Source organism: Blastomyces gilchristii, assembly GCF_000003855.2.
Source record: "Blastomyces gilchristii SLH14081 genomic scaffold supercont1.12, whole genome shotgun sequence".
Lineage (NCBI taxonomy): Eukaryota > Fungi > Ascomycota > Eurotiomycetes > Onygenales > Ajellomycetaceae > Blastomyces > Blastomyces gilchristii.
Window position 1 is genome coordinate 835347 of NW_003101671.1, and position 22345 is coordinate 857691.

A 22345-nucleotide genomic window follows, 5' to 3' on the forward strand; every position below is an offset into this window, starting at 1 on the left:
AATACTGAAAGAAATTGAATGCTATGATATCTGACACAATCAGTCACAGATCTGATTTCATGAGTGAGAGTTCTGTGAATCAGATATAAGAAATGTTTGCATTAAACACACTGAGAGAATGCAAGGAATCAGAATGAGTGAATGTTATAATCTCTTACTTAAAGAATAACAAGATGTCAGATGATAAGTGTCTTATAAAAGTAGTAGAAGAGATACTTCTGAACTTCAAGCTGAGAAAATTGAAAAATGATGTTATACTTTACTATGATCTAGAATACACAGAAGCTCCCTATCTAGAATCTTCATTTAGACATGACTTGATGACTTATATACACAAGAAATTCAGTCACTTAGAAAGCTCTGAACTCATAAGTGTACTCAAATCAAGAGTATACTGATTAAGCATGACTGAGAATATTCAGATGTACACTCACAAGTGTCTGAATTATCAGATTATGAAAGAATCTAAGAAAGAGTTAGAATGTGAGAAAGTATAACATCAGATGAAGTATATAATACAACTATTTAAATGATAAGAGATGAATCTCATAGACATATTATCATGAACATTAAATGAAAATTAATAAATAATCACTGCTATTAATTACACTACTGACTGATCAGTCATGAAAGCAGTTTCAGAGATAACAGAGAAGATGATGACAAAGTTTCTACATAATAAGATCTATATTAACTATGAAATATCACATGAGATTCTAACTAATAACAGTGCAAATCTTGTAGAAGAAGTAATGAGACATTTCATAAGCTAGTTATAGATAAGATATCATAGAACAACATTATATTATCTACAGATAAATAGAAAGATGAAATGCTTGAATGAAATCTTGAGTAACATGCTGATGAAATATCTAGTGAGCAAGTCTACAAGACTATGAAATGAATATCTCAGACAGGTACTACTGATCACATGAATTTAACAGTATGCAGTCTTCAAGTGTTTATCATTCTATCTGTTGTATGAATTGCATCTGTGCATCCTGGAGAATGCTTTGAAAAAGATGAGAGAGAAAACAGCAGTTATAGACATAGTAGTAGCAGTTGCAGATGCAACAGTCATGAACACAGAATCAAGATTGAAAGAGATCAGTCACACACATATAAAAGCTAATGAGTTACTTCTAAACTGAGTAATTCAATTGAAAAGAATACAAGACTCACTAGTTAAGAAATTGAGTCTTAAGATGAGAATATAAGTTCTTGTATATAATGAGAGTTCTGAGAAGTTTCAATCTAGATGATTTAAGTCATATAAAATACTCAAATCACATTCTCTGAGAATATACACATTGAAAGAATCAGAGAAATAAGTCTTACATAACTTAATAAATAATTCATGACTTGTAAAAGCAAAGATATAAAACCTAAGTGAATTATAATTATTCATAACACTATTATCAGTGTTAAAAAAGAAGAGACTTATAATTGAAAAGTCTTATAAGATAAGAGAAATCATAGATACTTATAAATCAGATGATCTCACTTATTCTGATCTTTTCATAATTATAAGAAAAGAATAAGAAGTAATAAAGAAATCAGATGAATATCACACTTTAATAAGTAATAAGACTGTAGCTGATTATATAATAACACACTGCAGACAGCAGATGTAATATAGTAAAGAATAATCTCAAAGTGACAGACTTATATATAAGTCAGATTACAGAAGAAAAAGAAATTCAGAGTTAAATTTAACTATTTATATCAGTTTAATCACAGAGATCACAGAGAATAAACTATCTGAAACATTTATAAACACATAAGACTAAGCTATCTCAATTTCTGAGAATGCTCAGAGATTGAATGAGATTAGTTTCAATGAGCTGTTCACTATAGTAATCTGAGCAGGTAAAGAGAGACAGTATAATATATAAGACAGAATTACAAAAGATGAAAGCTACTGAATCTAGTCACTGAATACTGTATTATATAGAGATCATATAAGAGTAGTAGCTAGCAGATAAAGAAAAAGTGTAAGAAAAGAAAAGAAATAATGAATTGATTATCAACTGTAAAAATCAGTTGTAAAAGATAAATATTATTATACATATCTCATTCATTTTCATATATCACATGTTTAATCTATTTTCAACATTACATTATTTGAAAAATATTAAAAATAAAGAAAATCTCAAAACTTGAAATCTGTAAGAAATTTAAGAGCTATAAGCTACTCTTGTAATAATACTATATATATCTCTGATTTCTCTACTACTCTGTGTATGATATTAATGTCATTTATTACAAGATTGACTGAAATGCTAATATAGAAATATACACATATATATGTAGAGAAATTAAAGAAGAGTACAGAACTCACAGAATCAGAAGCTAGAGTAGAGAGAGTGAAGATGAAAGAAATAGAAGAAGAAGAAGATACAGAATCAGATAAATAATAGTAAGAGTCACTCAGAGCTAAATACTTATAATCTGATATACACACAATCTTCTCTGCAGAAGAGAAAGAGAAAGTGATAAGAGAAGCTTAAGAGTAGAAGAGAATAGTCTCAACAGTGTTATTATTTTTAATTAAAATAATCTCTGATACTGAAGTAACTAAGAACTATTATTAGTATATAAAACTGTAAAAGCAGAGATAATAATTACTGAATAAACACTCACTGATCTTAGAATTGTATATGTAATTACAACACACACAAGACTTCTCAGAAAGAGAGAGAGAGATATAGAAGAATACAGAAAGCAGAACACAGTATATAAACAGCTCATTTTCATAATAACATCTTAGACAAGATGTATAAGTCTCACACTTACAGATGTAAAAGAGTACAATATTCATATTTCTGTTTCTGAAAACACAGATATCTTTTATCTGCATTACAAAGTCAGATAATAGATGTCAGAGAATAGACTGATATAAATCTATTATTCTAAAGAAATTCATCAGAGTAAATATCTCTATAATATTGAACTTTATAGTTGTAAAAAGCTTCTTAATATCTGTGAATATTATAACTTTATACACAGTAAAACTTATAATGATTTCTCTTAAGAACAGAAAAATCAGTATCAGAAAGAAAAGATGAAAAATGAAAAGACTTATAATCTAGATACTGTTAAAAGAAGAGATGATTCTCTAATATAAATAAATAATTGTCTTATTATAAATATTTAAAATGAATATAATAATCAGTATCTGTGACTGAGCTTTAGATAGTTATATTATACACAGTCTTTATACAATAAATCATTCTGAGAGTTAGTAAGAAGGGTGAGAGTGTATGTGCTGAGAAATGTGATTCATTAAGTCTACACAATATCTCCTTGAAACAGGGAGAGCTGATAATGAAAGCAGAGGCAGTAAAATCGGAGATCGCGGGAACAGGAGTAGCAGGAGCAGGAGAATCAGACACAGAAACAGATATAGAAGATTGAGAAGGAGCAGCAGAGAAAGAAACAGAGAGAGCAGAGAGAGATGCAGAAGACTCAGTCATATATAATATGAGTAATTTCTTCATTATCATGTTCTTCAAGTTCTCAATCAATGATTCAATATTGAGTTCACTATCATCAGCAGACACAGATCTGTCAATGTGTGAAGATTCTATATAAATAAAAACAAACATATCAGCATCTGTGTCCACGCAAAATCATGCCAGAAAACATGATCAGAAACCCGCTGAGAAGGAAATGATCAGAGGCATATGAGAAGATGAAGAAGATGTGTTATTCATAGTAATACATTCTGATGATTGTTAGAAGATAAACAAGTCCTGATCATATTTCACAATGTGTTACACTTACTACTAATGAACTGCCTGGTGTGAGCACTACAATGATGCTTGTTATGAGAACAGAGAGTCATTGCCAGAAATGTGTACAATGTAATAGATGAACAGATAGAAAGAGTTGAACAGAAGAAGAGGTAGAAATCTTGAATAATGATAATATTCAATAATGATGAAGAAGATGAATGAGAAAAGTTAGTGAATAAGTGATATAATATAGTGAAAGTTTCTTTATAAGAGTGTACACAGAATGCTAGCTGAATCAGAGATAGATCACATAATTGTAAAACACTAGTGACAAGCTAATTCACATTAAGCTAGAATGTACAACATGGTCACATGAGCGTGACTGAATCTGGTGAGAAAGGATGTGATTCAGAAGAATGTATGACTGTCAGATAATAACACAGCTGCTTCCAAACTACTAGTGTACGTGTATGAGTGTAAAGGGGCCATAGCGGCTGCTAATTAATTTAGTGTACAATATTACAATATATAAGAAGCCGGCGTACGCCTGTAATTGTACGCTGGCTTAAGCAACCTTTGAATCACACAGTGACATCATGAATGACATTTCAAAGAGAGAGATAGACAGTCAGAATATTAGATAGATATAGAGAATGAAGTATTTCTCAGTATTAAAAGTAAAAGTGAGATTGAAACTTTTAAATAAAATTTATGAGAAGATAGTAAAAAGCATTCACTATATTCAGAAGTAGTAGATAAAATACTATAATTAAAAACATCTTTCAATGAAGTTCTTAATAGAGAATTAAGTACTACTTTTAGCAAAGAATATTAATATAATAAGACTGTGTAAGAAGCTTAGTAAGTAATGACTAGAATCTTTCTCAGTAATAAGAGTGATAAGTAAGCAGATATATAAGTTAAAATTATTTATAGAATTGAAATTAATTTATTCTATTTTTCACATTTTCTATTTGAAGCTCTATAAGTAATGTCTTAAGACAGAGTCATCTCAGCTGAATAATATTAAGATTAAGAATGATATCAAATATTTTATGAAGAAAATATTGAATAAGTGAATATATTACAGCAAGCTTCAATATCTTATTAAATAAGAAGATTATTTATTATCAGAGAATTTATAAGAACTGCTTAAGTATTTAAAAAATACTGAGAAAGAGATTGTAAGCTATAAGATAACTAGTAGAGATTACTCTGTTATATATCAGAGATATTAAGTAAGAAATATCACTTAAAACTTCTTATTTTTTTTAAAGAGTTTTTTAGAGATAATCTCATAGTAATGAGCTGATATCTTATAGACTCTATAGCACTCTTCTTCTATTTTCTCTTAAAGAGTTTTTTAGAAGTTTAATAAAACTATACAAGTGTAAAATTCCTGAAGTAGTTAGAGAAAAGAGATATTGAAAATCAATAAAAAGATTAATATTATTAACTCACAGACTACTACTATTCTAATAGAGCTGCAGTCTGCTGAAAAAGTAAAAAGAGAGATCAGAGTCTACTTATTAATAATTATATTCTTATTAAATTTATTCTTCACTGTTAAAGTCTTCAGTACTAATATCTTTATCTACTGAGAAGTTAGTGCTACAGCACTGCAGAAGAGCATGAGAAATGTATAAAAATATCAATTTATTAACTTATAAAGCATCTCAGTTATCTGCTTTAATTAAAGTGAGATTCTCTTCAATCAGTGATTAATCTCTACAGTGCTTTTAACAGTGATATTAGCTAATCTCTTCTTAAGATCAGTTATTCTGAGATGTTTTTTCATTTCAGAGACTCATACTTTCATCTTCTTTTATAGATAAGTAAGAGAGATCTTCTCAGTCTTGACAGAATCTGTTAATACTTAGAGCTCTGAGATTCTCACTCTGTACTGCTTAAGTATCTAAACTTCTTATTGTGATTCAAAGGTTGCTTAAGCCAGCGTACGATTACAGGCGTACGCCGGCTTCTTATATATTGAATCTCGTACGCTAAATTAATTAGTGGCCGCTAGGGCCCCCTTTACATTCGTACACTAGTAGTTCGGAAGCGGCCGCGTTATTATCCAACAGTTGTACATTCTTCCAAACCACATCCTCTCTCACCAGATTCGGTCACGCTCATGTGATCATGTCATACATCCTAGCTTCATGCAGATTAGCTCACCACTAGTGTTTCACAATTGTGTGATCTATTTCTGATTCAGCTAGTGTTCTGTGTATACTCTTACAAAGAAACTTTCACTATATTACATCACTCATTCACTAACTTTTCTCATTCTTCAACTATCATCTTCATCATCATCATCATCAAATGTCATTATCATCTCAGATTTCTACTTCTTCTTCTGTTCAACTCTTTCTATCTGCTTATCTATCACATTGTATGCATTTCTGACAATGACTCTCTGTTTTCATAACAAGTGTCATTGTAGTACTCATATCAGACAGTTCATTAGCAGTAAGTGTAATGCATTGTGAAATATGATTAGAACTTGTTTATCTTCTAACAATCATCAGAACAACATATTATCATGAATGACATATCTTCTTCATCTTCTTATATACTCTCAACTGTTTCTCTTCTTAGTGAGTTTCTGATCATGTTTTCTGACATGATTTTGCATAAATGCAGATGCTGATATATTGTTTTTATTCACATAGAATCTTCACATGTTGACAGATTCATATCTGTTAATGATAGTGAACTCAATGTTGAATCATTGATTAAGAACTTGAAGAACATGATAATGAAGAAATTGTCTGTATTATATATAATCAGATCTTTCACATTTCTCTCTGCTCTCTCTGTTTCTTTCTCTGCTACTCTCTCTCAATCTTCTACATCTGTCTCTGTGTCTGGTTCTCCCGCTCCTGCTACCTCTGTTTTCATGACTCTCACTTCTGTCACTTCTGATTTTATCATCTCTGCTTTCATAACCAGCTCTCCCTGTTTCAAGAAGATGTTATGTAGACTTAATAAATCATATCTCTCAGTGTGTATACTCTCATCCTTCTTACTGACTCTCAGAATGATTTATTGTATAAAGACTGTGTATAATATAACTATCTGAAGCTCAGTCATGAATGCTGATTATTACATTTATTTTAAATATTCATGATGAGACAATTGTTCATTCATATCAAAGAATCATTCTCTCTCTCAACAGTATTGAGATTATAAGTCTTTTTCTTTTTCATCTTTTCTTTCTGATGCTGATTTTTCTATTCTTAGAGAAAATTATTATGAGTTTTACTGTGTATAAAGTCATGACATTCACAGATATTAAGAAACTTTTTATAATCATTAAATTCAATATTATAAGTACATTCACTCTGATGAATATCTTTGATATAATCAATCTGTATCAGCCTATTCTCTGGTGTTTGTTATCTGACTTTGTGATGCAGATGAAGAATATCTGTGTTTTCAGAAATGAAAATATGAATATCATACTCTTTTACATCTGCAGGCATGAGGCTTATACATCTTGTCTGAGATGTCATTATGGGAATGAGCTGTTTGCATGCTGTGTTCTGCTTTCTGCATTTCTCTGTGTCTCTCTCTCTCTTTCTGAGAAGCCTTGTATATGTTGTAATTACACATACAACTCTAAGATCAGTGAGTGTTCATTTAATAACTATTCTTATCTCTGATTTTGCAATTTTTATATATTAATAATGATTCTTAATTACTTCAGTGTCAGAGATCATTCTGATTGAAGATGATAACACTGCTGAGACTACTCTCTTCTGCTCTCAAGCTTCTCTCATCACTTTCTCTCTCTCTTCTGTGAGAAAGATTGTGCACACACTGAGTTGTAAGTGTTCAGCTTCAGATGACTCTCACTGTTATTTATTCAGTTCTGTGTCTTCTTCTTCTTCTGTTTCTTCTGTCTCTATTCTCTCTGTTCTGGCTTCTGATTCTGCAGGTTCTGCACTCTTCTTCAATTTCTCTACATGTACATGTGCACATTTCTATATTAGTATTTCAGTCAATCTTGTGATAAATGACATTAATGTTGTACACAGAGTGATAGAGGAATTGAAGACATGCACAGTGTTATTGTGAGAGCAGCTTGCAGCTCTTAAATTTCTTACAGATCTCAAGTTTTGAGATTTTCTTTGTTTTTAGCATTTTTCAGGTGATGTGATGTTGAAAATAGATTAAATATGTGACATATGAAAATGAATGAAATATGTATAATAACATTTGTCTTTTACAGCTGACTTTTACAGTTAATGATTAATTCATTATTTCTTTTCTTTTCTTATGCTTTTTCTTTATCTGCTAGTTACTACTCTTATATAATCTCTATATAATACAGTGTTCAATGACTAGGTTCAGCAGCTTTCATCTTTTGTGATTCTGTCTTATGTATTATACTGTCTCTCTTCACTCACTCAGATTACTACAGTGAATGACTCATTGAAACTAATCTCACTCAATCTCTGAGTGTTCTCAGAGATTGAGATGACTTGATTTCATACATTCACAGATGTTTCAGATAGTTTATTCTCTGTAATCTCTGTAATTGAACTGATGTAAACAGTTAAATCTAACTCTGAATTTCTTTTTCTTCTGTGACCTGACTCATGTGTAAGTCTGCTGCTTTGAGACTGCTCTTTATCACATTGCATCTGCTATCTGCAGTGTGTTATTATATAACTGACTACAGTCTCATCACTTATTGAAGTGTGATATTTATCTGATTTCTTCATTTCTTCTCATTCTTTTCTTATAATTATGAAAAGATCAGAATAAGTAAGATTATCTGATTTGTAAGTATCTATAATTTCTCTTACTTTGTAAGACTTTTCAATTATAAGTCTCTTCTTTTTCAACACTGATAATAGTGCTGTGAATGATTATAATTCACTCAGGTCTTGTATCTTTGCTTTCATAAGTCATAAGTCATTGATTAAGTTGTGTAAGATCTATCTCTCTGATTCTTTCAATGTGTATGTTTTCAGAGAATGTGATTTGAGTATTTTATATGACTCAAATCATCTAGATTGAAACTTCTCAGAACTCTCATTGTGTATAAGAACTTATATTCTTATCTTGAGACTCAATTTCTTAACAAGTGAGTCTCATATTCTTTTCAATTGAATTGCTCAGTTCAGGAGTAACTTGTTAGCTTTTGTATGTGCATGACTGATCTCTTTCAATCTTGATTTCATGTCTGTGACTGTTGTGTCTGCAACTGCTACTACTGTGTCTGTAACTGCTGTTTTCTCCCTCACCTTTTCTGAAGCATTCTCTGAGATGCGCGGATGCAATTCATATAACAGGTAGAATGATGAATGCTTGAAGACTGCATGCTGTTGAATCTGTGTGACCAGTAGCACCTGCCTGAGATATTCATCTCATAGTCTTGTAAACTTACTCACTAGATATTTTGTCAGCATGTTACTCAAGATTTCATTCAAGTATTCTATCTTCTCATTCATTCATGAATAATATGATGTTGTTCTACAATGTCTTGTCTATAACTGGCTCATGAAATGCCTCATCACTTCTTCTACAAGGTTTGCACTGTTATCAGTTAGAATCTCATGCAGTATTTCATAGTTGATATAGATCTCATCATGTAGAAACTTCATCATCATCTTCTCTATTATCTCTGAAACTGCTTTCACAACTGATCAGTCAGTAGTGTAATTAATAGCAGTGATTATTCATTGATTTCTATTTGATGTTTGCAGTAATATGTCTATGAGGTTTATCTCTCATTGTTTAAACAGTTGTATTGTACACTTCATCTGATGTTATACTTTCTCATATTCTAATCCTTTCTTAGATCTCTTCACAACCTGATAATTCAAGCACTTATGAGTATATGTCTGAATGTCCTCAGTCATGCTTGGTCAGTATGCTCTTGATTTAAGTATGCTCATAAGTTCAGAACTTTCTAAGTGATCAAATTCCTTGTACATGTGAGTTACTAAGTTATGTCTAAATGAAGGTTCTAGATAGAGAGCTTCTGTGTATTCTAGATTATAGTAAAGCACAATATTGTTTTTGTTTCTCAATTTCCTCAGCTTGAAGTTCAGAAGCATCTCTTGTACTACTCTCACAAGATGCTTATCATCTGATATCTTGTCATTCTTCAAGTGAGAGATCATGATGTTCACTTATTCTGATTCCTTACATTCTCTCAGCATGTTTAATACAAATGTCTCTTATATCTGATTTGCAGAATTCTCATTCATGAAATCAGGTCTGTGACTAATTGCATCAGACATCACTGTGTCTGATTTCTTTCAGTATTTGATATGAAGATTGTACACTTGAAACTCTGAGATTCAATGTGCTAAGTGTTTGAAAGGTTTTATCATTAATTGTAGATAGATGAGACTTTCATGATTCATGATCATTATTGTCATATGCTCATTGTCAATATATCTATCTCATAATATCAGTGTATACTTAATCACTAGCAATTTCTTTTCATACACTGAGTAATTGAGCTCAGTATCTGATAGTTTTCTATCATCATATATCACTGAGTGCAGCTTGCTGTTCTTACTCATCTGTAGAAGAGTATCTCTAATAGCTCATTTAAATGCATCTGTCTTAATATAGAAAGGTTTATTATGATCTGATTGAATAAGCACTGAGAATATTATTACACATTCTCTCAGTGTGAGAAAAGTCTCTTCACATGTAACATTTCAGATGATTGAATAAAACTTCTTCTTTCACAGATTTGTATTTATTTCTCTTAAGAGATCTGAGAGTGATACAGATATTTGTATGAAATTCTTGATGAATCTGCAGTAATATGAGACTAACTTAAGAAACTGTTATATATAATATATGTTTCTCAGCTGCAGTCAATTTACTATGACATTCAATTTCTTCAGAATGAAGTGTATACAGTTATCACTCACTACATATTCTATGAACTTCAACTCTTTCATTTCAAACATATACTTAATTGATTTGATATAGAGCTTATACTCTGCCAGAGTTATAAGCACTTTATCAAGATACTTCAGATATTTATTGTATAAGTTTGAAAAGACTAGAATGTTATTAAGATATATAAGATATGAGGTTTCATTCTGTTTATAAAGAATCATATTCATCATTATTTGAAAGATAGTGAGTGTATTTATCAGATTAAATAATATTGTCAGAAATTCAAACTTCTCTCATTATATATTAAATGCAGTTCACAGAACTGATAGTTTATCTATACAGATTTATCAGTATTCTGAGAGAAGATTGATCTTTGATAGATATCAGGTATTTCTCACTGTATTCAACTGTTATTGAATTCATAACAGTGAATATTCATTCTTAATCATAAGCTTATTAAGTGCTTGATAATTGATACATATCTGTCACTTCTCACCTGTCTTTTTCACAAATAGAACTGAAAAGCCTCACATACTTGATAAGAGTTGTATGAGACTATGTTCTAGAAGGTCTGTGATCTGACACTTCTGTTCTTTGAGATGTGTTTGTGACAGAGAGTATGCATTCTGATTGACTGGTTTTATATTCTCTATGTTAATCTCATGTACAAATCCTTGTTTCAGTGACAATTCTGATGAAAGATCTGTTTGAAAGATCTTCTCATACTTCTTCAGAAGCTTCTTTATACACTTGTTCTTTTATATATTCTTTATCTTAGTTTTCTTTACTTCTGAGTCCTGTATAATATACAGAATGCTTTCAGATAAGGTCTTGTAAATTATTCTCTTTATTTATTAATGTGTAAACAGATTTAACTCTTCTATATCAGAGATATGAAATGTTCTTCTCATATCAGTTGATAGAATTGTATGAACCATTTCCTTTCTATCAGTTAACTATATATAACATGTACATCATTAAATCTGCAGATTGAATCTTTGAAATTAATCAAGTCTGAGAATAAGATTGTATTTCACATTCTGCAGCTCTCACACTCAAATATAGCAAGATCATTCTCTGAAGTGCAAGAAAACTCTTACTTTTACAGATGATATCAAATATCAGTTATCAGATAATCTTATATATCAGAGATTCTTCACTCAGTGAATTTCTTTCAATCTTCAGATTATATAATTATTAATATATTGTATAGAAGCTTCTGTATCTGCTAACACTTTTACAGTTATCTCTCAATTCTTACTCAAGTACTTCTTATACATTAATATTTCAGGTCTCAAGACATTGAGATGAGTATTTACTTCATTCTTGCCTGCATCTCAGTCAGAAGCCTGCTTTCTCTTAATATTCACAGAGTTCAGAGAATCATCTAACACAGACATCTCTTTCACTTTGAAGACTTTTCATAGAATATCAGTGAGTATCTCTGAGCTCACTAATTCTGCTAGTTTTTTAACTCTCTTGCTTCTCTTAACTGCACACACTGAGTGTAATCTTTTATATCATGATTTTGACATCTGCAGTTGAAGCAAGCTCAATGCTCATAATATCAAGATTTTCATTCAGAGAATCTCTTTTTCAGAGAATTCAGTGCTTTAGTAATAGTATTCAGATCTAGATTCATCACATCTGAGTATATAACTTGTATTATAGAAGTCTGATTATCTATTCTCTGCTGAAGTATACTCAATTGCAGTATTTTCTATTACAATTGACTCATTTATTTCTGTATAATAAGAATATTATATGCTTTCTTCACTGTGTCTGACTATGAGATTAAGCATTTTCATTTCACTCTCAACTTAAGTGTAAGATTATGAATGAAGATCTGTAAATAGAAAGATGTTAAAAGCTCTTCATTTAATACAAGATAGTGTAAGCTGAAGTGTATGAAGTATGATATAAGATCACTCACTTATCTACACTCAGTGAAGTATTTATAACATTTATCTTATATATTCACTTTCTCAAAGTTGTGCAAGATTCATTTGAAAAACTTATTTCATATTTATAAAAATAAATATTACTCTAAGTCTGTGAGATTTATCTTTTCATCTATCATTTATAATAACTTCACTTTTCTGTGTAGAAATATAGCAGATCTTAAGACTTGTTAAAATTCTGTTAACTATCTGTCTGTAAGTTCATATTTAATCTGATAATATAATTGTATCTGACTTAGCCAGCTGATTACAGCATCATTTTTTCAGTCACTATTAAAGCTTAGTAACTTCAGCAGATCTTCTGACTTAATGTATCTTATACTCAGATTCTCATTCTGTGCAGCAGTCTTCAATGATGTGTACACTTCTGAAGAGATTGTGAATAATTGTGATGAGATCTCTAGATTCAGTGTAGTCATCTATCTGTATAAACATTTGATCTTCTGCTGCAGGCTTAAGATCTGGTTTTCTCTATTCTTATTAATGATGATGATTGCATCAGTGAAGCTCTTCATAGTGAATGCTTAATCTGCAGTAAATGTCAATTATTGTTTGACTTTCATCTCAGTCTGTCACTGTATATACAAGACCTCAATCTCATTTAGAATTCTTATACATGTATAAAGCTTCAATTTCAGTTCAGCAGTTTCAGCTACTTTTCTTACTGCTTTAAGTAAACTCTCTGAGAGGTTCTGCATATCTTTCAGTTCAGATAGCAGAGAAGAATGTTGTTTATATTAGCTAGAGAAGATATTCATTTCAGTGATTTCTTGTTAATTATATGATATCTATTATTATATCACTGTATCATTCTATCACTATATCATTATATGATTTCTGTTATTATTGTATAACTTCAGTGATGATCACTCTCTCTTTTATCTCTTTAAATAAAGAGCAGTCTTCTTTGAATCTGATTCACTGCTCTCATCTCTTTTCTCACATCTCATCTGTTCATATCTCATATGTGGCATTCATCTGAGCATGAAGTTTTCCCTCAACAAGTGAAGCAGCATTAAGTGAATGCTCTTTCACTCATCACTCTTCATACACTATCTTTTGAGATGTTCTAGGACCACACTGGCATGATAACTATGAATTGCTTTGTAGATGGAATTATCACACTCTGGAGAAGTCTGTACTTCTCACCGGTTTTTAGACATGCTATCAGATGTGATTCAAAGGTTGCTTAAGCCAGTGTACAATTACAGGCGTACACCGGCTTCTTATATATTGAATCTCGTACACTAAATTAATTAGTGGCCGCTAGGGCCCCCTTTACATTCGTACGCTAGTAGTTCGGAAGCGGCCGCGTTATTATCCGACGGTCGTATGTTCTTCCGAACTACATTATCAGAGCTGATATAATATCTTTCTATAAAATAATACTTACAGAGAGATAGAAGTTGTTGTTACAGATATAATAGAAATAATAAGAGTGAGAGAAGAAGTAGATGTATAAAATTCTCTTCTTCTTCAGCTGCTTAATACAGTATAGATAAGTAGTAGTACTAGTCAGAGACTGCACTGAAGCCTTCTTACAGAGAGAAGATGAAGAAACTGCAGAATTTTACAGACTCAACTCAGCAGTATTCTGAGCAGAACTCAGATATACTATGAGAGAGAAACTATAAATTAAGCTTCTCAGAGTCACTGTTTCTGAAATTAAGCTCTTTCTGAGTTTCTCTCTGAATGATCACACAGAGTTATACATTATTATATTGACTGAGAGAGAAAGTGACATTGCAACAGTGATAAGAGAGGCAGAGAATAGACTGAATGTAGACACACTAACTAGCAGAAGAGATGACACCTCACTGCAAGACATAGCAACTACTGTCATAGCTGTAAGAGAAGCAGAAGAAGATGTGACAATAAAAGTAGTACTCTCACAGCTCATTAACACTACTGCCTTCAATCTGGCTTTCTTAGTGATCATCAAGACTGCAGCTGCATCATGAAGATGTTTACTCACTAGAAAACATCAGAATAAGCTTCTTATTATCTTCTAAGAATAATGCTCTCATGCACTCACTATCACAGATGAGAGAAGAGAAAGAAAAATGTATTATAGAGAAGAAAGATCTTTTTAAAAAATTCTGTTACTACTGTTAGCTTTGTCTCTAAAATATATCACTTTTACAGAGAATTTTATATATAAAATGAAATATAATGAAAGATCTGTAAGTTACTTATTAACTATATTTTTCACATTTTAAATTAATATATAAGAAACTCACTTATCACATGTTTGATTTGAATGAAGATAAGAAAAGAAAGATTTATACAGTCAGTAGAAAAACTTATCTATTTCTTTATATCATATGCAGTACATGTACTGTTAATCAGTTGATAACTATTACTATATAATAAAGATAACTTCTAATTCAGTAATCTTGAGAGTATAGAGACTATACTCTTAAAGAGAAGAGTATTGTTATACTCTCAGTTATATTAAGATCTTACTACAGTTTCACACAGCTCATTGCTTTCATATGAATAATTTTATTTCATTTAAACTGGTTTTTAATCACTTTATAATATTATTCAGATATATCATAGAAAGATCTGATTAATAAATAAGAGAACTCTGCTTCTATATAAGATCAGTAGATTACTCTTTCTTAGTAATAAGATGCTGCTGAGATATTACTCTGACTATTCTCACTTATGAAATGAGAGAAGAGTATTCACTTATTATCTATATAGAATAACTAGATACTGGCTTCTTATTAAAGAAGTCAGTAATTCATTTCTTTTCTTCTACTGAAATATATATAGAAGTTACTGTATATCTTATACAATCTTCTTAGTATACTAAGTATTATATCTGTGATATTCTTGTAATAACTCTGTAGTCTACAAGCTCACTATTCAAGTAAGATACTCAAGCTCATTTATACAGCTTCTTAAACAACTACCTCTACATGACACTGCTGACTAGACTGACCGTGTGACCGTGTCTGAAACCAGGACTAGATTTTTTGATAGTCTCATTACCAATTCAACTGATCTTATTACACAGTTTTAACATTAGATAGTAGTCTCATACTGTCTCAGTGAGACTTACTGTCTACTCTTATCACATTTTCTAAATAAGATCATGATTTCTACTTCTCAATTTAAATTATTTTTATTACTTTAAATGACTTTAAATCTCATTTGAGCATTATTAAAAAGTGTTACTTTTTAAAAAATTAAAAATAGTCTAAAAAAAACCTTAAAATGTCTAAAAATAGTAACTTTATGTCAAGAATGAGACTAAATGAGATCAAATGAAATCACTTTCTCATTTTTTTCAAGTCATGGTTTCATTTTAAGATCTGATATATAGTCACTTTATGTGTTTTTTTGATAGCCAGTCCCAGCGGGATTCACGCCAAGAAATGTATAGGACCAGACCAAATGGGACTAAATGTGAAATTCATGATCCCGGCGGCCAGTCTACTGCTGACTAGCCACCGCTTTGATTCCGTCATGTTACAATAACACAGAAAGAATTTACTCAGTACTCTGAGTATAAAAGAGAATTTCAACTCAACTTTATAAATTCATTATTTCTATATTATCTTGAAATCTTAGAATAATAATGTTCTTATAATGTATCTGATTTTTATATTCATATCTTAAGTTCTTAGAATAGAAGTATTATCTCAAAGTTAACTAGTGTATTTTTAAATACAGGAATTTTAATTCAATTTCTCATATAAAAAAAAGCTCTTAGAAATTCTAAGATTAAAAAATATGATTATTTTCAAGAGTATACATCTATCTTAAATATAGATTTTTTTAAAATATTAAAGAAATATTTCTATTCTTCTTCTCTTTAGTTATAAACTAAGATGATTTTCAAATCTCAAAGATATGTGAATATATAGTAATAGAAAATCAAAGTTAAAGAATCTAAAAAATTCTTATAAATCTCAGAAATCTTCATTGAAGATGAAATCATTTCTTCTCAGATTCTCTGATGAGGATTGCTCTGAGCACATGACTTGTATCAAAAGTAGGTTAGTGTCATGCCGGATTAGTTAATAATAATGCTGCAACCCATTCAAACCGAGTCAGAGGTCTGAGATAAAATCAGTTGGAAGTCTTCATTTCAGTCACGTGCAGATTAGGACTGACACTTTTGCCGTAATCGATATAAATATAAAAGGTAGATAAATGTGTACAATACCTATTCTATTCATTTTGATGAAAATGAGAAATTGTATGAGCAAACACTGAACATGGTATCATTGTCAAAGTATGGAGTAGATATGTAGGAGTTCCTGGAGCTTGTTCTGTGATAATAGTTACATCTACAACCACAGTTTTCTGGGGGGATTTGAGGACTGCAGATTTGAAATCATACCTCAGTAATCAACATCTAAAAGAATTATTCTGTAGAATGTAAACTCTTATTAATTTGCGTATTATTAGCCGGTGTTAGAGTGCAGCCTCTTGAATAATATCCATGAAGATCCGATCAGCTCTGTGCAGAGTCTAGCAGACCTCGGCATCGATCCAGCGCCAAGACGCCTCATGCTGCCGTCAGCTCACATCGACTTCGCTTCACAGAAATATTATCCATAGACTCTCCAGTATCATTGTTTCATTCATAGTTTATGTGAATTCTTATTTACTAACGTAGGCCAATCTCTACCAACATGCTTAACTGGGTGTACGTATTTTTTTTAATATTATTTAACTCCGGGAACATGAATCTCACCAAGTCGATCCAGCTCACGCCCCTCGCTCAGATGGAAGATCCACGAGCATTATCAGCGAACCCTTTTCACAAACGGAGAGGCGCTGCCATCGCGGGCAGAATTCGATTTCTTCATCCATGTATCTACCCGGACCTAACTGAAAATTTTGGCTTGTGTCCGAATTTCTGTACCCGTGGAGTTGATGTCCGATCCGCTGAGCCACCTTTTCTAATGTTGTGGTGCAGTTCAAAGGCTTAAAGAAGCTTATGTCTTGCATTGAAGCCCTTGGGCTCTTAAGAGTGGCTTCCAATTGTGCCCAATTGTGCCACTTACCACTGCTCTGTTCCATGATGTGTGTTTTTGTGTGTGCGTGTGTCTGGGTGATTCTATCCTACTTCGTGAGAGTGGAATGGAAGGGCTCTGCACATGTCTATCCAAGTCTATATCCGGTAATAAACTCCCAATTGACCAGCTAACCTTTATTAGACCTTATTAAAGCATATACTACCTAGGCTCTTCCAGAAAACAATGACAATCTGAGAAATAAGGTACGACGGTAGAAATCAAATCAGGAGAAGATCCAAAATGTAAATTCCAACTACTAACCTTAATATAGTGAAACAGAATCCTTGTTCGGTGGCAACGCGGCTAAGCTGTAGGAGTTCCGCTCCGTGAGGCCGGCAGAGCATGTATGGAATGCTCGGGACATACTCCGCATGACCTCGAATCCGTGGGTGATGACCCCGCACAAGCCTCAATATCACGATATGCGAGGTTCATAGATACAGATATAGATACATGTACCATAGATACATGTTCATGTATATATATATCTCTCGTATCTATGGTACATGTATCTATATCTATCTCTCTACACCGGTCGAGATAGCACATTAGTTGCACAGCTGTTAACTCCCGCAACGCACAAAGATAAGAATTAAGAGTTGAAAAAGCATTGAAAAAAAGGCCTTCAACATCAGAATCTCATTCCTCCTGTTTCACTAGGCGCTGGGCTTCCACTTTGCAGCTGTTGCTAGTGGTGCTGGATAGAAGTGTGCAGGTGAGTTGATGTTATCTCCCTCTCCTCCTCATTTCCCCTGCCAATTCTTGCCTACCTGGAAAGTTTTGTTCATTCCTTCCAAGTAAACATGTTTTCCGCTTCTTCGAAAGAACTTTTAAAAGCTATGATCTGATATAGAGTAAAAAGGTTGGCAACGATAACAATCCTGATTCCAACCCCCCGGGTCCCGGAGCCTGCGGGGGTGTCCAGTGATCCTCATGGCTCCCATCATATCGGACCGGACCTTGCACTGCGTTCCTGTGGCCAACAAGGCGAAGATAAGCACCATTTGGAGGATCTAGGGATGAGCTAGAGTGGTGGGAATGGCTGGGTAAGTCATTCATTTGTAGGAATCCATTGAAACTCCTGCCAGAAGGATGTAAAAAAGCATTACTTGCCTCAAAAATGACGAATACAGGTTCCTTGGATGTACATTTTACATCTGACTCGAAAAAACTCTTGGCCGTTGTGTCTGAGGGCGATGTTGATCTATTATTCGAGTCATTTGTTGTAAGGTTATTTATTCTCTAAATCAGCTAGCTCATTTCATATATGTTCATATGAGCAGGAACTCAGTGCAAATGAATATTCTCTCTACTTTTTAATTGAATCTTCTTTATAGAATTCAATATCAGCTCAAGATTCATTCGATTTCTTTTGTTTATTTTTTTTCTTTTCTACTTGTATACTTTTGTTTGTTCTTGAGTTGAAAACAACGATAACTCCAGCAAAGATCGTGCAGGTAGAAAGGAAGTAGATAGTTTATCATATGAGTATCATTGAACATTCATGACGCTGGAAATCCTGATTCTAAAGGAGAGATATATATATAGAACTATATATATATATACAGAACATATCACTTGCTGACAGACAAAGAGTTCTATCATATTGATCAACATCTTCACGTGAAATTATAATCAATCCATCATTAATCACCACGCATATTTCCAGCCATTGTTCAAAATATTATTCTGATCCCAGGCACAGTATGTATGTATTGTATGTATGTACGGAGTATGTACTCCGTAGTTGGTGCCTTGCTTCTTGTTGAGCCACGACGCAATCACGTGCTCTAGCCACATCCCAACCAACTCCTGCACTAGTCCATAGTGGGACTAGCTGAGTATCCAACCGGCCGAGTTAAGTTTAGCGTGCGGTCCCCTAAAGGGCCTACCTTACGTAATCCACCTGGATTTCCGCATCCGGCAATTACCTTCTGGCGCCTGCTCTGTGTTCCGCGTCGTTTTCTTTCTGCTTGAGCTTTTTATTGCCTCGATTTGCTTGATATTTGATATATCCAAAGAAGAAGAATAATAATAACAATAACAGGCGGAAATACACGTGGTAGGTGGCTGTGTTGTCTTGTAGCTGTTATAAGTTATTGTTGTTGTTTCTCGGCTTCAGGTGGTGGCTGCGGCTAAATAACCGTCGGACCTCGCCAGATTTTTTTCCCCTGAATATCCCGAAATAATCCGACTCAACAACATACGTGCAAAGGAAACTCGATAGCTCAATACAAAACAACTGCACCTCGTCCTCCATATCCGTCTCGATCAACTCCCTGATCTAGAATCCGTTAGAGACTAAGAAACAAGGAAACTAAGACTGTATGTATTGCGCGCGACCAACTTCTACCCGGAGCCACATACCTCCATTGCTCATTGCTCTACCTCTTGATTCCACCTTCGCGAAATCCACAAGACTCAGGAGAAGCTAACAAGACAGTCCCTTTCCCTCTCGCCTTTTCACTTCCCCTCCGACGAAGACGTCCCCTATTCCCTTGGTCAGGGCCCCTTTCAGCGACCCCAGTGTCCTCAATTGAGCTCCCTCCAGCCATGTCTGTTACTCAAATCTCTCCCGCGGCGGGTGCGCCGAAACCCCTCGAGAAAAAGCCTATCAAGTTTAGCAATCTACTACGTGAGTTGTGTCTATCCTTGAGCTTGTTAACCCTAAGTGGAGGATGCAAGTTCAGTGAAAAGTGATGATATTGCGGCTTGCTGACCCAGCATGGTTTGTCCGTAGTTGGGGCTGGTTTGAATATGTTTGAGTAAGTATTTGCGTTCTTTTTTCTTTTCTTGGGTGAAGCATGGACTGTTTTTGCTGATTAATTCTTTAGGGTCACGACGCTGGGACAGGTAAAATTTCCCCACCTCCGTAATACGTCTTGCAAATTTTAGTCTAATATACTGTAGCCGCTGGAAGTGATCAAGACGACTATGGCCGCCAACAGGCGCGACAGCTTCGCCGGCGCCATGCGTCGGATTTGGGGTCGTGGCGGTGTACTTGGCTGTTAGTTTCCTCTAAAAACCCACTATCCGTCTTCACCCTCTTAATCATCTCACCAACATCTCCTAATTTCGCATATGAATATATATAGACTACCAAGGTCTCATTCCGTGGGCCTGGATTGAGGCGTCCACCAAAGGCGCAGTCCTTCTCTTTGTCGCATCCGAAGCCGAATTCTATGCCAAATCTTTCGGAGCCAGTGACTTCGTCGGCGGCATCAGCGGCGGCATGGCTGGCGGTATCGCGCAGGCTTACGCTACCATGGGCTTCTGCACGTGCATGAAGACGGTCGAGATCACCAAGCACAAATTGGCAGCGACGGGCGTGAAGCCTCCCGGCACCTTTGCGACCTTCATGGATATTTACCGCAAGGAGGGGATAAGGGGAATTAACAAGGGGGTGAATGCGGTGGCGATTCGACAGACCACGAATTGGGGGTCGCGATTCGGGTTGTCGAGATTGGCGGAGACGGCGATCCGCAAGATCACTGGGAAAGAGGAGGGTGACAAGCTCAGTGGGTTTGAGAAGGTCATTGCGTCCGGGCTTGGTGGTGGGTTGTCGGCATGGAATCAGCCGATCGAGGTTATTCGAGTTGAGATGCAGAGTAAGACGGTTGATCCCAATCGTCCGAAGAATTTGACTGTTGGTAAGACATTGAGGTATATCTATGATTCCAATGGGTTGAAGGGATTGTATCGTGGCGTTACACCCCGGATTGGGTTGGGCATTTGGCAGACTATTTGCATGGTTGCTTTGGGTGATATGTACGTTTCCCCCACCCTCTTGTAGTTTTTATACCCATCCTTGCTTGAGTGTTTTATCATTGATGCTAACAACATCCTTCTGAACAGGGCCAAGGAGACCGTCGAGAAGCTAACAGGTGACAAGGTGACCGCCAAACACTAGAGAGCTGGCGGATATATGAATGGCGGCTGGCAATTATCATAAATTCTCATCTTACCTTGGGAGACAAACTCACTTTTATTTCAGTCGATGCATCTGTAGTTTCGCGGTATCTTGAGCCATTGATAATTGTATAATCGACTTGTTCTCGTGTTGACTATTTTCCGTTGCAGCGATTACCCCCCCCCGCCGTTTCTATATTCGCTTATTTTTGTGCTCTGTCTGGAATTACATGAGTATACTTGTTTTTGTTTTATTCCTGGTGTCTTTTAGAGCCTTTACAGGTTACATATACGATGTAATCCAATTATAGATAACCATTTATCATTTTATATTTACTTTTTGGTTTTAAATTTATTTTTTAAATTACTTTATCATATATATTTTCACCGTTTGTTCTCATTTGTCTTCCAACAAGTTGATGGTGTACAAAGTACAGAGTACGCCTGTGTGCTTTGTTCCCCGCGTACCTGCGATCGAGCTAACAATGCCGCGCTTGCTGCGGTTGTGGCGTCTAATGTCCTACCCACATTATTCTATAACTCCTCTCTAGTAGCAGGGTCTCGCCACAAGTTTTCTCACTACTAACTCACAAGTCAGTTTGGCAGTATGCTAGTTCAATCGGTTTCCTAAAAAGGGTTTCAAACTTGTGGTAAAGCAGGCCACATCCAACTCCAGATACAATGCCCGGACCGCTGTCATACGGTGCTGGAAGCTTGGGGCGCAGCGAAATTTTGAACCAATTCATGCGCACACGGTAGGGCCCTGGTGAAAAGGAAAGGGAGATGGCATATTTGTTTGGCCCTTCTGCACAGAGAATGT

The 22345-nt window shown here is 34.0% G+C and overlaps 3 protein-coding genes across 3 annotated transcripts; 1 reads left to right on the plus strand and 2 right to left on the minus strand.

Annotated features, from left to right (window-relative positions):
• Positions 1-17127: 17127 nt before the first annotated feature.
• Positions 17128-17652, minus strand: BDBG_05848 (uncharacterized protein). The gene has a single exon (XM_002623628.2). It carries the CDS (start codon positions 17618-17620, stop codon positions 17306-17308), a length of 315 nt encoding a protein of 104 aa, XP_002623674.1. The 5' UTR covers positions 17621-17652; the 3' UTR covers positions 17128-17305.
• Positions 17653-18280: 628 nt separating this feature from the next.
• On the minus strand, positions 18281-18771 carry BDBG_17320 (uncharacterized protein). Its single transcript, XM_031725071.1, has one exon. The coding sequence runs from the start codon at positions 18673-18675 to the stop codon at positions 18454-18456; it is 222 nt and encodes a 73-aa protein (XP_031579197.1). The 5' UTR covers positions 18676-18771; the 3' UTR covers positions 18281-18453.
• A 731-nt stretch (positions 18772-19502) lies between these two features.
• Positions 19503-21912, plus strand: BDBG_05849 (mitochondrial DNA replication protein YHM2). The gene is made up of 8 exons (XM_002623629.2): positions 19503-19678; positions 19777-19941; positions 20060-20251; positions 20357-20381; positions 20451-20469; positions 20527-20623; positions 20712-21384; positions 21472-21912. The coding sequence occupies exons 3-8, from the start codon at positions 20170-20172 to the stop codon at positions 21524-21526; spliced, it is 951 nt and encodes a 316-aa protein (XP_002623675.1). The 5' UTR covers positions 19503-19678; positions 19777-19941; positions 20060-20169; the 3' UTR covers positions 21527-21912.
• Positions 21913-22345: the final 433 nt, after the last annotated feature.

What these genes read in the sequence shown, in the direction of transcription:
- BDBG_05848 (XM_002623628.2), bottom strand. Translation starts at nt 17,620, where the DNA reads ATGGAACAGAGCAGTGGTAAGTGGCACAATTGGGCACAATTGGAAGCC.
- BDBG_17320 (XM_031725071.1), bottom strand. Translation starts at nt 18,675, where the DNA reads ATGAATGACTTACCCAGCCATTCCCACCACTCTAGCTCATCCCTAGAT.
- BDBG_05849 (XM_002623629.2), top strand. Translation starts at nt 20,170, where the DNA reads ATGTCTGTTACTCAAATCTCTCCCGCGGCGGGTGCGCCGAAACCCCTC. An exon ending in CAAGTTTAGCAATCTACTAC is followed by an intron (nt 20,252 to 20,356) that starts GTGAGTTGTGTC and finishes GTTTGTCCGTAG; the next exon opens with TTGGGGCTGGTTTGAATATG. An exon ending in TCGTGGCGGTGTACTTGGCT is followed by an intron (nt 20,624 to 20,711) that starts GTTAGTTTCCTC and finishes GAATATATATAG; the next exon opens with ACTACCAAGGTCTCATTCCG.